The sequence below is a fragment of the Aptenodytes forsteri genome, unplaced genomic scaffold (genome assembly GCF_000699145.1).
Source record: "Aptenodytes forsteri isolate BGI_AS27 unplaced genomic scaffold, ASM69914v1 Scaffold354, whole genome shotgun sequence".
NCBI classification, from domain to species: Eukaryota; Metazoa; Chordata; class Aves; order Sphenisciformes; family Spheniscidae; genus Aptenodytes; species Aptenodytes forsteri.
Window position 1 is genome coordinate 1,238,191 of NW_008795043.1, and position 15,364 is coordinate 1,253,554.

At 34.8% G+C, this 15,364-nt stretch overlaps 1 protein-coding gene across 1 annotated transcript in view; it reads left to right on the plus strand.

Annotated features, from left to right (window-relative positions):
* The window catches only part of ATM (ATM serine/threonine kinase), an 86,817-nt gene that overhangs the window by 24,589 nt on the left and 46,864 nt on the right, over positions 1-15,364 (plus strand). The window contains 16 exon segments of the mRNA XM_009276957.1: positions 236-367; positions 1,137-1,262; positions 1,383-1,472; positions 2,495-2,666; positions 3,854-4,053; positions 4,586-4,668; positions 4,777-4,932; positions 5,391-5,466; positions 5,609-5,739; positions 7,086-7,206; positions 8,518-8,694; positions 9,475-9,644; positions 9,951-10,197; positions 10,809-10,927; positions 12,259-12,385; positions 13,601-13,800. Of these exon segments, the coding sequence (XP_009275232.1) occupies positions 236-367; positions 1,137-1,262; positions 1,383-1,472; positions 2,495-2,666; positions 3,854-4,053; positions 4,586-4,668; positions 4,777-4,932; positions 5,391-5,466; positions 5,609-5,739; positions 7,086-7,206; positions 8,518-8,694; positions 9,475-9,644; positions 9,951-10,197; positions 10,809-10,927; positions 12,259-12,385; positions 13,601-13,800 (2,327 nt within the window).

Below are 15,364 nucleotides of genomic sequence, written 5' to 3' on the forward strand. Positions count from 1 at the left end.
AAGGAAGGAAGCATAAGGGCCATGGGACATACAGAGAATATTATAACATGGAGAGCCGAAAGGACATGTTAGGGAGCTGAGGCAACTGCAATGCAAAACACTAGGATGCCAATCTTTGTTAATTTTGATGGAATCTGTATATAAAAGTGTTTAAAAAAGACTCTAAAGAATTCTGTATTTTGGTGAAAAAGTTTAATGATAAACCACTGGTATTTATACTGTGTATTTGATTTAGTCTAAGGTTGTTGCTGCAGAACACCTTGTCCGATGTGTCAGTCTCTTGATTGGTGTTCTTGGTTGCTATTGCTACACTGGTATATTTAAAGAAGAGGATGCCTTTAAATCAGAGTTGTTCCAGAATGCTAAGGTAATAGCAATGTGTTTGGGAGCTATTAAAAATGAAATAAACCATTAAATATAAAATAATGTTTAAAATTCTAGTCATATTGACACATTTTCAGAGCATGAATATTTCCACTGGTTTCTGCTTAAAAAAAGGCAGTTGAGAGAGGTTTAAGTATGTTACTGCTGCTGAAAGAGAGGAGTCACTGAAATTCTGTTAGTACACCAATGCATCAATTTTGCAGTAGAGAGTATTCTAAATATTGATACATTTCTGAGTCACCCCTTTTAAAAATATAAAATAATCATGGACGTGGACAAAGGACTACTTAGAGGATAACAAGTCCTTTCATTTATAGGTCTTTTATGCAGGAATTTGTTAAGATCATTTGATGGTTTAAACCAGTATGAAGACAGCTACTGCTATTATTGTTGTTGTTGTTATTACTTCTACTACTACTGTCTGAGGTGGTTTCTTGCTAAAATATGAAAACCCAAAAGTTACACATTATGGAGAGATGCTGTATTTTTCTTTTGTGATGAAAATACCAATGTTTCAGGCAGGTCTGGGCCATCTTTTTGTCACTTCTGGAGCAGAATGAGTGAAACAAAAATCAAAGAAAAAAAAAAAAAGAAGTCCAAACTCACTGATGCACACTATAAATATCAAAGCTGTATGAATGAGAATGTATGAATGAGAATCATGTCCTTTTGTCTCTGTGTGTATGCTGTGTATGTGCTGATGTATAAAGGAATTTAACTGAGGTATTTTAACTGTGTTATATTTTTACTAGTCACTCATTCATTATGCCGGAGAAAGCATTTCTCAGTCTAAAAACAAACTACATGAAGATACCCAGATCAGCTCACTGAGGACTTTGATAATGCAGTGTACAAACTGTTTATGCAATTGTACCAAGGTAAAGTTTATAAAGGAATTTATATTTCTTTCTTCATTAATGAGATCACAAAGTTGAATATCGTACATATGTAGCTGAAAAAAATGAATTAACCTGTCTGTACATCTTGCTTTCTTACAGAACAGTGCTATTAAGATGCTGTCTAATATATTCCTGCGTTTGTTAACATCAAAATTTATGAATGATCTCGTAGATATTTGCAAAAATCTGGTAAGTACGTTCTGTCTGTTCCTAAATGCAGTGCTCTTCTATGAGAGGATTGTTTTTACAAGCAAACCTGGCGGCAAACCAAATGAGATGCAGATAACTGAAAAAATAAATCAAAATACGTTAAGAGAATTCCTAACTGGAAACACTTCTGTTTAGCATTTGAACACAGGCGTAGGGGAAAAATGAGAGCAGATAGATAACATTTGATCAAGGTTAGCACGCCAGTTCACATTAAAAAACAAATTATGTTATTTCTGGAAATTTTTCAATACTGTATTAGAGAGAAAGTATATACAGATTTTATGCCACAGCAAGAATTTCTATAACACGTGACGTTTAATGCATTTGTAAAGTTTTAAAAGCTTCTTTTTATTTTGTAGTTTGATGGCTTTATGTGCCTTAAAACACTTTAAATGTGTTTATTATATAGATATTAAATCTTCTAACTGTAAATAGCTCTCCTTTCTCACTGAGAAAAGTAATAGGATGGCACATCACTGTGTTTAGCACAACTCTTAAAACTTCTCTTTTTGGCACGTTGTCCTGTAGTCAGGTCTAGGTAGGCAAAATCCTTTGCTTTTTCAGGTGATGAGAAGCTGAGAGTCTTACCTTCTGTTAACTTGTCATCTGGTAGAGAAAGTAGTAATTAGTGTGCCCTCAAAAAGGTCATATGCCTTCCTTTCATTTCTCTGTAATTATGAAGTATAGTGAGAAGTTTGTGAGTCTTGTAGAGAGAATCGTTTTTCAAATACTAACAATGTCCTTGGCACCATCTAAACCACAGAGACTAGTATCTTTCTTAGGAAGCTTGTGTCCTAAAGAGAATAGTTCAAATCAAACAATTCATGTACGTAGAAGACAGGTTTATCACAAAGGATGAAATTAATCAATTCAGTGTAGCCCTTGTTGTCTTCACCCATTCTAGTTCACTGGGAAGCTGTAGTGTCTTTACTTGTGTTATGCCTGTGGTGTTTCTCCTGTCCTTAAAAAACAACTTTAAAAGGATGTGGTGTTTTTGTCAGATGACGTTTACTGGAAAACCAAGTGAACTAGGAGAAGTAGATCTAACGGGGAATGATCCTGAGGAGAGTATAATGGAAGTAGATAACCAGGTATCTGATGATCTATTCGATGATCATTCAGTGACTGACATCAGTGATACAAATGAATCTGGTGAGATGCAAAATGTAACAGGTAAGTCTTCTCTGTGTCCAAAACTATTTGCAAAAGCTTGTTTTTACAGATTGCTCGTTGCTTGAATGACAGTGAGATACAAAATTGTGCTGCTTTATTAATAGTTGAAGCAGGCAATGGTTGAACCAGGTACTTTATAAACAATAATAATTCTTTTGTACCTCATTAGTGTTTTAAAGATGTTAATGAAGTGTTCTAGCTTATTTGGAAAGGAGAATTTTATTTTTTATTTTATAAATAGTAAAATGCAAGCAGAGAAGCTAGCTAACTTGTTCAAAGTCAGGCAGAAATTTTGGCAAAGAGGAGACTAGAAAGTGTGTCTGTAGGATACCTGTCTCTGTCTTCATTTTCTTAAAAGTAGTCCTATTTAACTTTTCTCCTTTTCCTGATCAGTAGTTCTTGACAAGGTCAGCTTTCTTATATCTCTGGACCTGCAGAGGGACAGGAGCACGAATCTGTCTGTTTATTCCTGTTAGGAGCTACAAGTACTGACGTTCTCTTTTGTTTTAAATTCTTTCTTAAAATGGTGTGTATCTTAGTTTTTAATCAGGACTATGTCTTCTGTTTATTATTGAATGAGAAGGAAATCAGGGTGTTAAATTAATGCCACAAACGGCAGCTGGTCTGTTTTCCCCATCATGTTGAATAAGTGTCTTTAAAAGTATCTTCTCCAACCATCCAATAAATAATTCTAATAAATAAAGTTTGCAATTGCAGAAAGTTACAAGAGTTCTAAATGTGACAGGAAAATGGCATTTATAACTATTTCATTTAGGTTATAATTGAAATTTCAATGAGGATATTAACACAGTAGTAATTGTCATCATTTCAGTTTTGCGGAAGCTTTGAATCCGTAGTTTGAAATATATCCTAAGTTTTAGTTAACAACACAAAAGAACATAGCTGCAGATGGTTCTGCTGAGTTCATTGTAACCTCGATGGAGAAATCAGCCATATGTATGGGCACATAAAATTAAAAGCTGCTGTTTTAGAGAAGACCTTTGTAGAAGTGGGAAACACGCTCAAGAAGCTGTTACTGATGCAGTAACTGCTCAGTAACAAATAAACTTAAAGGTTGCTAGTACTCTATTCTGAGAACTTAAATTAGTTTTGTAAAGACCTAAAATGTTATCAATTTTTTTATTGTCCTTAGAGAAGCATTTCTTACATGAAAATCTTGTTTTCAGGTGCTTTGAGCCCATTAGCTGAAGAACAGTTGACAAAGCAGGATTTACTTCTCCTTGAAATTCTGAGGTTCTTATGTATTTGTGTAACTACAGTCCAAATTCAGACAGTGAGCTTCCGAGCCTCTGATATACGGAGGAGGCTGTTAATGCTTACTGATGGCAGTGTCTTTGATAGTGCTAAGCCATTGCATCTGCACGTGGTGAGTGTGAGCTTGTTTTACAGCAGACCCACCTCTATATTTGTACTGTTCTTAAATTTGTATGTTCTTGTCAATTGTATATTCTTGTCTTTCTCTTGTCATCGGTCCCCTGAGAAGACATTAAAATGGCTACTTTTAGTGTTTTAAAGTGTGCTGTGGTCGGGGAAAGAGCAGTTCAAATTTGTAAGCCAGAAAATAAAGAGCTGAGAAGTATAAACATCTTACCTTTATCATTAATTATTTGTTAAATAGCTAGAAATGGTCTCTGTAGTAGAATAGGATCTGTGTTTTAGTTTACAAAGGAAATATTTTTGACTGCCAAAAATTTCATGAGCCATATTACTGTGTGACAGTCTTTGCATGAAAAGATGGTCAGTCTAACATGTAAGAGCTGACAATAGGTATCCTTGCTGTGTGATTTCATATAAGAGTTACTGAAAATGTTTTATAGTTTTTCTTTTTGTCTACTTATTTTCTTAAGTATTATTTTCCATTTTGGTTCTTTTTTTTTAAATTTTTTTTTATTCCCCAGTACTTGGTCCTTTTGAAGGAGCTCCCTATGGAAGGACACCTCTTGCCTGAAGACGATGTTCTTATGCTTCTTAGGCCTCTTTCGTAAGAGAGAATATATTCAGCATGTATTAGAGCTATTCTAGTTCAACCGCTAGAGGATTTGGGGGCTGTTTGGTGTTTCAATAAATTTTTTCTTTCATTCTTTCACAGAGCTGTGTGTTCTTTGTACCGCCGAGATCAAGAAGTCTGTAAAGTAATTCTAAATAATTTACTTCCTATAGCAGTAGGGTTGGCCCAGTCCAACACACATGCTGAAGAGACAGAGGATGCCCAAGGACAATTTTTGACAGTTGTTGGAGCCTTTTGGTATGTTTATCTATTTAATGCATAAATCTGTTGGGCGTAAAATTTTTAACTTTGCTATCAGCATGAAGACTGTAGTGCTGTTGGGTGTCTTGCTGTTGGTATCCTTTGATATCTTTATCCAGCATTTAACTTTCCAGATTTTCTTTGTCATGTTATTTTTTTAGCAAAGAATCATATTGTCCTTAAGATAGTATTAGAACAATAAATGCTACACTGTTGTGTATTAACAAAGGCTGATTGTACTCTGAATTGCATCAGTAATTATAACAAGTGATAACTTCAGCAACCAAAAATGAATATTGTTTACAATTGTAGATTATCAATAAAAATGTCAAATCCTCCCAAACATGCCTATTGAGCATAAAAGAATGACCTGTGAGCAGCAGACACTAACTCATTAGACTTTTTCTCAAAATTGTTGGCAACTTTTTCATTTATTCAAATCTTCCTTATTTTAGGCATTTGGCTCAAGGAGGGAAATGCACAGCGCCAGTAAGAGTGGCCCTTTTAAACTGCATGAAAGCCCTGCTTGAGGTAATCCCAGATTTTCTGACATTGTTAGGTATATACTTCAGGTGTACTTAAAAGCAGTGTCTAAAGATCTTTTGCGTACATCAATGTATATTCCATTGTAGGTCTTCTGTATATTTTAAACCACAATATTAATTTTCTTCAGGCTGATCCTCATTGCAAGTGGGCGATCCTTAATGTGATAAATGAAGATCTACCTGTGAGTGATGCTTTCCCACATTTTCTCGCAGATAGCCACCATCAAGTTCGCATTCTTGCTGCAAAGTCGATTACCAGGTGATAATGTAGATCTCTTTTCTGTTTAATTAATTTGCTTAATTTCACTTAACTGAGTGTTATTTCTGCTGCTGTATAGCTGCTCTTTTCAGTGCTTCTGGGGCTTTAATCTTGATGGAATATAAAATCCGACCAAGTGACTTTGGTTAAGGTGTTCAAACTTTGTCTACATTTCAATTATTCTGTGATGTGAGAGAGAGAGAGATAAACAATATATAAAAAACTATATGTGATAGCAAATTTTGCACTGAATTTATTATGCAAAACTTGAATAGGAAATAGTTGTTTATCCTCTAGAAATAGATTAGGTACATTGTGTAGCATAAAAACTTTTTCAAAGGATCTTGTGTTTTGAATACTGTATATAGTTCTTTCTCCATACATCAAAAAGGATGTAATTGAACTGGAATAGGAGTAGAGGAGGGATGTTCAAAAGTATGAAACACTTTATGCACAGCTATTGGTTGCATAAACTGGAACCCTTCAGCACAAAAAGAGTTGAATTGCAGGAGGTATAACATAACTCTACAAAATCTGGAGCAGAACAAAGTGAAGATTGGCAGTCTTTTCCAGTTTAAAGACTAGGGGACGTCAAGTGAAGCTAGCAGGTTCAAGATACTAAGAAAATATAGTTCACTTCTTCGTACAACATTCAGTTAACCTGAGTGTTATCTTACTGTCTTCAACTGTCTGGATGTTTACAGGGGTTCAAAAAGCAACAAATTCATGAAAGAGGAAATCATTGAAGGATACTAAATACAGTCACCACTTCTAACTCATGATCTGCCTAGGTCACCTGTGGTCAAATGTTATATTCAAGGAATTATTATGCATACGAGGCAAGCATACGGTGATCTTAGGTACCTGCTAATAGTCACTTAGAAAAGGCTAGAATAACATTTGGTCCGATCCACTGTGGTGTTCCCATTTTGTTACAAAGAGCAAAGTAGGTTGGGCCTTCATCTACAAAAAAATAAATTCTTTGAGAAACTCTTTTTACATATACATCTGTACAATAAATATATTCCCAAAGTACTTCATTACATGAAATATTCCATTGTGATGGACAACTGAAGTTTGGCTTCCTGCACTGGCAGAGATTGGGAAACTTTTATATGTTTTCAGGCTATTCTCCGCCATTTTGCTCCAACAGATATTCCTAGTGTTAGATATTCTTAGTGTTATTGATAATGTTTGAGGGAGAGGAAGGAAAGACTGCTGTACAAGAAAGTTAAGAAGAAAATAATGATATTCAGAAAATCAGAATCATCTTATTTAAAATGCACAATATGCAGTAATTCTGTAGACTAAATGTTATGCTAATAATTATTGTTCTTTTTTTGAAGTTTGTTTCAAGATGTCAAACAGAGAGATTCTTCTGGAATGTCAAAACCTCTTCCCTTGAAGCTCCAGCAAAAGGCTTTTGAGAATGCATATCTCAGAGTTCAGGAAGGAATGAGAAATCAGGTACCAACATCTAGTCTTTAGTTTTGCCTAGTTTTCATCTTATGAATAAGATGACTTTTAAAATGATCGTGTTAAGTTTTCTGAGAACATTAATTCTTCTGGACTTCTGATAATCTGGGGTGGTGAAACAAGGTGGCAGTCAGGAAATTCCTTACACACCCAGTCAGTCACTGTTTTGCCCAGATTAGAAGTTTGTAAACTTTTTCACTGTATGTTCCAGACTGCTCTTCTGTATCATACTATTTGTGGTTGTGGGTTTCAGGACTGTAACACTTAAGAATCAAAGAAAAATGGAGCCTCGATATTCCAGACAACATGTAACTGGTGAATAAGAGGCAAAGTAAATCCAAATTATGTGTTTACATAGTATAAAAACAGATTTATAAATTTCAGTAAGATCATATTTCCAATGGTATTAGAGCAGTGGTTTTCACAAAACCAAAATTTGCTTAAAAAACTAAACTGTTCAGAGAAACTTCAAATGAAGGAAAAGTTTTACTTCAGTGCAGTGACTAGAAATTCAGTGGTGTTTATTACCATGGAATTTCTTTAACCATTAATTTTTCTATTAGTGTCTTTCACTTTTCCCCATTCCTTGCTACCATGCTAAGTCATCTACATCATCTACATTTTCCATTTTTTTTCTGTCACACTATCATCTATCTGCATGTCATCCCTCTGCCACATTTTCTCTCTGTTCCCTTTGCCTGCTGTCTTGTAGCTTAGGCTCACTGCTGAGGCCTCGATCTCTCTGTCACCTCATTTCATCTCTGTACTGTTGCCTCCAGCTCTTTGTTGTCTCGTCTCATTTCTGTGTTGCCTTGGCTCCCTGTTCTGTCACCTCAGCTTGCTGTTTTCTATTAGCTTCTGCCCTTTCATTGCAGTTTCTTGTTATTTTCATTCAGTATTCATCACTTGTCAACACCATGCCTTAACAGGGGAAGAACTGCATTTGAATTACAAGGCAGTTCTTTCCTATATGCATCAGGGAGGAGCAAAAAGACAACTTGTCTTGTCAATGCCTCCATCATTTCTCTGTTAAGTGCGTTGCCTTTGTTTAAACTGCTGATACTATAACATGAACTGGAGTGTATGAGGTATTGGCATGTGTGCTAGCGTGCTGGAGGCAGTAGCTTCTGGTTGAGGAGTGGAGCAGACAGCTGGGGGAAGTAATTTTTAAGCAACCAAAGCAAGATTTTCAGCAGTATTTATGTCAATGCCCTTAATTTTAAATTATTTATGCTCATTTACTAATTAGGAGATTGCTTTAACAGAATATTTGTACGAGTTCTTCATTATTTCCTATTGAAGGTCAGGGGTGATGCAAGTCCTGAAGATCTTTTGGACAAACAGTGTAATGGAAAAGCGGATTTGCTGATGCTTATAACCATGGTTCTGTGCTGCAGTCCGGTCTGTGAAAAGCAAGCTTTGTTTGCTATTTGCCAGTCTGTGAAAGAGAATGGATTAGAACCTCACCTTGTGAAAAAGGCAAGTATAAAATTCCATTTTATATTTAGGTTATAAATTAAGGTTAGGTTAAAATTGGAACGGTACAAAATGCTTTTGTCAGTATTAAAAGTTGTTAAATTTTGTAAAAGCATGACTAATGTGGGACTTAAATATCTGAATGAATTTGTAATTATATTTAATGACCTACATAGAAATAATGACATCATAAAAGGCAATTTTAGTGATAAATCTTGTATGTTAAAAGCATAGATCTGAAATACAAATAGATTTTTATACATTGAAGATTGCAGATCTCATTTTAAAAAATCTTTCTACCCAGTGGAAGTAAAATGAGTTTTCCAATGTGGAAAATATGTAAAATAAATGCAAAGTAGTGGAAGATGGTATGTCTCCTGTGGACTTTTATTTTGAAGTTCACAAGGGCGTACTGAAATCATTGCTGTTTATACTTCAGCCTTTCGTGCCTGTCATTTTTTTTAGTGCGTGTGTTCTCTCCTTTTTATCCTTTCTTTCTATTCGTTGCCTCTTGTTTTTACACACAGTCCCTACCCTGCAAAATGTGTACTGGCTGTCCTTTCTTTGCATACCACCTCATACGGGGTAGTTGTAGTTCCTTGATTGCACTCTTTTGAGGTACAGCAATACAAATAATAAAAAAGTTGCTTATGTTAAATAGAAGTTGAGTTATACAAATATTCATTAAAAGGCTGGGGTGGGGACATGGAGTTGTAGTACTGTCAGTTTGCCATAGTATCATATACTCTGCACGCTATTTCTGCAATCCTGTTTCATGCACAGGTTTTGAAAAAAGTATCTGACATTTTCGGCTATAAAAGTATAGAAGACTTCATGACATCGCATTTAGACTATTTGGTAATGGAGTGGCTGAAAATAAATGACAACGGATATAGCCTGTCTTCTTTTCCTTATGTACTTCTGAACTATACTAGCCTTGAGGAATTCTACAGGTAAGTTTGCTATATGAAAGCAGTTTATTAAGATTTATTTACAATTATGAGACAGGGTTTCAAATTTCGAAATGTAGTAATGCATCAGGATTGTGTTGTAAGATAACATATTGAGGGCTTTTAAAATGTCTTTCTGGTATCTTGTCTACTATATTTATGCTGGTAAGATTTTTTTGTATAGCGGTAGCTAAACAATAATTACAAGTTTAGTTATACAGTAGATGAATGGTATTTGCTATATTATGCTTGAGATTTTTAAAAAAATCCAATTCAAGGACATTCTGGAAATGTATTTACTACGTGTAGGTCTTGTTATAAAGTTTTGGTTCCACACCTGGTGATTAGAAGTCAATTTGAAGATGTGAAATCACTTGCCAACAAGATTGAAAAAGACTGGAGGCAGGTTCTAGCAGACTGCTTTCCAAAGATACTTGTGAATATCCTCCCGTATTTTGCCTATGAAAGCCATGGAAAGAGTGAAGCAGCAGAGCAAAGAGATACGGCTTCTAAAGTCTACGACATGCTTAAGGACGAAAACTGCTTAGGAAAACAGGTATCTGTTTTAAATGTGTAAATTGAGTTCTATGGCGTTTAACAGACCTGAAAGAAACTTTTATATAGTCTGTAAAAATGTAAATAGTTCAAGTTTATAGATACAAAATTATTATTTTAATAAAGCCAAACTAGCCAAATTTTTATCCCAAGGTTTTGAAGTAGCTATTCAATAGAAACTTTCAGGCAGACAGTTAACTTGAAGTATAATTTTTTTCAGAATGTAATAAAAATTTTTTCTACCATTCAGTATACAACCCTGAGTTTCCCTGTCATATATCTGTTTAAGTATGTCATGTTTTCCTCTTAAAATATTTTGTTAATGCTTTATGAGGAGCCATCTTCCCCAGAGGCAGACTCTATATTCAGAACTAGTAGTAAAATTAAACTTTTTTTTCCCAGATACTGTAGGAAAGTGAATTGTTCTACCTGTGACTGCCATAGACAAGACTTAACCAGGCTTAATTTCTGAATGAGTTGTATGTCATGCATAACTGAACAAACAGAGAATTCAGACAGGAAAAAATGGGTTTTCTCAGAAAGAAAAGACATGTTAAATTATTTTAGCTAAAATATTTTACTCTTATTAAAACACTATTTTTTGCCTTCTAGCAAATTGACAATTTATCTCATAATAACTTACCAGAGGTTGTGGTTGAACTGTTGATGACCTTACATGAACCACCTGATACCACGGTAGAAGAAGGAGCTCATCTAAGTAAATACATAAGGTACATGTTTGTAGATTTTCTAAATGCTGAGTGTGTTTGTATAACATTGTGCATTAAAATGTGCCCTTCAGGCACAAGAAGAGGTGGCCCTGAAGCTGAGAACTAAAGGATTTTGTTGTCATTAGTAATGATGTATCATAGGCATGCTTTCTCACATAGTTATTCCCCAGTATCAGTAAGGAGAACCTCTATAATACTTCAGTTAATGGAAAGAATGAACGGGTGGGCAAGAGAACGCCGTTGTATGTTGGTGAGCCGGACTATGGCAATGCCAATTTAAATTAGTTCAAATTTGGATGGACTGCCCTCTCTCTAAAATTGGTCAGGTTTTAATGTCTAAATTAAAGTGATTCTTTTAAAGGTCTTTAAATAGTTAGAAGTCACTGAGAAGTGAAGTGAACTGTTTCTTAACAGTTCTTGTAGTGGCAGCTCTTGCCTTTGGTAAGGAGATTGCTTAAGCAATGCCAAATTAACGAATTCCTAATTAATAGAAATATTCTAATGCCATAAATGTCTTCATTTTTACAAGCTTTTCAGTCTTCGTTGTTGTCCTAAAAATATCACTATTTGCATAATTCTATCTGGAAATAATATTTCAGATTTTTGTATTTTTGTGTTTAGATACAAACTATTTGGAAAAACATTACACTTTCTGAAGTTATCGAAGAAGATATTTTTATTGTAGAAATATAAAGTTGAAACAAACGAAAACATTTCTATGAAAATCTGCCAAAAGTTAAATGGCTGAGGATTTCAGAACTTTATAAAAGAAATTTGTTTCAGTGAGTTTATTAACAGACTGTGGTGTCTGCTTGTAGCCAAAGTTTTTCTTTCTAGGAAGGGAATAGTAAGAATAAGAGTGATGAAACTTAGATTTTGCTGTTTTGTTACTATCATGATGCATTTCTTTTCTTTTGAGGTCCCAGAAAAGTCAACTACCCTTTTTTTATAATGGGGAGATTTGTGATTACTTTTTTCTCAACCAGATTGTTCCCATAATTGCAAAATGCAGAAGCTTTATCCATGACTTGCAATTAGATTTTCCTATGAAGTACCTTAGATGAGACAAATGTGTGGGTTTTTAGCAGTACGAGCTTTCAAAAAATAATAAAGGAATGTTAAGAAAGTACAACTTAGCTGCCATAGAGGGACAACAGACAGCTAAAAATAAGATGCATGCCACTGCTGGATGCTTTTGGTGCTTCTTTCTTACTGAAAGCAGAAAAGATTTCCTAGGAGTTAAGTGTTTATTCAATGAGACCTATTTTATTTAATACATGGGGTTTGATTTTGGGAAGAAAAAGAAATAAACCTCTTTTTTATTCATTTAGGGAACTGGATCCTGCTCCTAATCCTCCTCATTTTCCGTCTTACGTGATTAAGGCAACCTTGGACTATATTAGCAACTGTCATAAAAGCAAATTAAAAAGTCTTGTAGCAGTTCTTTCTAAAAGCCCTGTAAGTATGTAATGATGATTTTATTTTTCTGTAGAATATAAAATTTCTTTTATGGGTACATTTTGCTTTAATTAGACATTTTTGTCATGTATATATGAGGAAAAAATACCACCTTAGAAACCTTTCTGTTCTTTTGTTTGCCTTCTGAAATGGAAGAAGTCCTAAGTTCAGGGACACAGTAACCTTACAAAAACTACATGCTTGAACTATTACATGCATTAAATAATACATATAAAATAATGTATAAATAGAGAGGATTATTTTAAAGGTTGGGGAAATCTGTGTGTACCAGACACAATTTAGATGCAATTTATTTCTTTGGCATATGTCTGAAGAACGTTCTAAAATAATTACATTTGGACAATTTTATCTAAATACTATCTACAATTAAGATATTAAAGTTTGCTTCCCTTACTGACAGTGTGAAATTTTATAGTCTGTGACGTTTTTAGACATCTGATTTTCAGTTGTTAAAGGCAAATACGAAGGCATATAAAATTATGCAGACCTTGCAATAAATCAGAAACATATTACTGTCTTGTAACATTTCTTAGAAACGTATCTTTTCAAAGTTTATGCTATTTTATTGCATATGTTGTCAACAATTTATTTTGCCTATCCATAAACAATCTAAAAATAAGAAAAAAACCTTTTACCAGACTGTTTGTCTAAATCTTTTGAGTGTAAAAGTTAATATTGCCAGCCAGTGGAATAAATTCTTTAAAATGTAACACAACCTGCCTAGTACTTCAAGATGGTTACTTTTTTTTTTAAGTTTACAGTTTTAACAGTTACAATCTGTATTGATATATTCTATGAAATAATGCATTTTGTACGTATGAATATTATGTTTGAAAGAATATAGATTGAAGAACTAGCTGATGTTTTAATGTTTTTTATCTGATGTTTCTCCTGTTGGTGAAAACTGCCATAACTGTTTGGTTTTCTGAAAAATGCGCATAACCTTTCTCATGTGGGGGAAAAAAAAAGAAAAAAGAAAACTAGGAGATATGGGGCTTGCAGTCCTGCCTGGAGAATTGGTTTCTATGTAGGTCTTTTGTTTGTTTAAAGCAGTAAAAATAATAAAGCCTTTTTGTCCTTGTCCTTTAAAAAAACATATATAAATTTCTATCACTGAAGTTTTTTCTTCATATAAAGTATATCTGTTTTGGCATTATGAATTTTTTTTTTAAATCATTTTTTATTCATTTTTAGGATTCATTCCAGAAAATCCTTCTAGCCCTTTGTAAGCACGCATCAAATACAAACAACATTTACAAGAAACACAGAGTTCTTATAATTTATCACTTGTTTGTTAGTCTGTTACTTCAAGAGATAAAAGATGGTTTAGGAGGAGCATGGGCTTTTGTCCTCCGAGATGTAATTTACACCCTGATTCATCACATCAATAGCAGGTAAATACGGTAGTTATATCTTGTTCTACCAGTCTGTGCTCCCTTGTTCTTGTAACCTTACATTTCAGTATCACTAGTAGATGTTAATTCATTTGTAGAAATAATTGAAATTTGCTGAAAGAAAAAATTAAATTACCTTTCTTTGATAATTTCAGAATTTAAATTTACAACTTACTAAAATGTGGAATGTTTTGTGCTATCCTTGTATTTAAATGTTTGCTATACTGCAGAATTTTGTATCTATAGTAGGCTATCAAGTTGTAGAAATAAGAAGTGCTGTGAGATTTTGATGACAGAAAGCATGTTTGGGAATTTAAAGGATATGGGAGAAAAACTCAGGTTGTGGAGTTAAGTGCAAAGTAAGCACATGTCAAATAAAATGTGCTTATTGAGTTAATAAAGAGTATTGGCATTTACGTTCTCACCAGTAAGTAGCTAATAAAATGAGTGAGAATTGGTACATGTTATCTTAGCTTGTCTTCAGATTGAGAAAACTGGTACTTCATCAGCCATAAGATTTAAATAGAGATTCTTATCTTTCATAAGGACTAGAGATATTTTCTTACTTGAGGTTCAGCTTTGGATTTCCAAGACAGTTATTCACCTAAATGTCATTGAGTTTAAGTGCAGGTTGATTGCTTTGCTTGTTGGAAGCATTTCATACCCTGAAATATTGGAGAGGTGTGGATTTTATGGTAAATGCCATTATTATGAGACTTATTATTGCAATCAACACCATACTGGGGCGGGGGCAGTTGATGCACCAGAGGGCAAGGCTGCCATTCAGAAGGACCTCATCTAGCTGTAGGAGTGGGATGACAGGTACATTGTGAAGTTGAACAAAGACAACCCCTAAGTCTTCCACCTGGGATGGAATAACCCCATGCATGAGTGCAGGCTTGGGAGCTGACTGTCTCAGAAGTAGCTTTGCAGAAGAGGACCCAGGAGTCTTGGAGGACAAGCTGGATGGGTCAGCAGTGTGCCTTTCATCACTGAAGGCTGACTGTGTACGGGACTGTGCTGGCAAGAGTGTAGCCAGCAAGTTGAGAGAAGTAGTCATTCCCTTGTGAGTCTTGTAAAGCTGCGGTAGGACCACTGTGTCCAGTGTCGGGCTGCTCCAGCCAGGACATGAGATATAATGACAAACTGGGATGGGTTGAGTGGAAGATCCCCCAGGGGGTAAGTGGAGTTGATCTAATTTCTGTTCTCCATTTTCTGGAGGGGAAGATACCTTGTAGAGAAAGTAGACCCAGACTTTTCCTAGAGGTGCACGGAGAAAGGACAAGAGGTAGCACCCACCAAGTTGCAATATTCTGTTGCACCCACCAGTTGCAATTGTGTTTGGACATAAGGGAAAAGATTTTCACAGTGAAAATAGTCAAATACTGGAGCAGGTTACTCAGACAGGCTACTGCTTCTCCATCCAAGGAATGTGTCAGAAATTCAGCTCAACAAAACCCTGGGAACTTGATCTGACTTTGAAGCTGACCCTGCTTCAGGCAGGAAGCTGGACTAGATAATTCCCAGGTGTCCTTTGTAACCTAAATCTTCTTTTTTTTTTTTT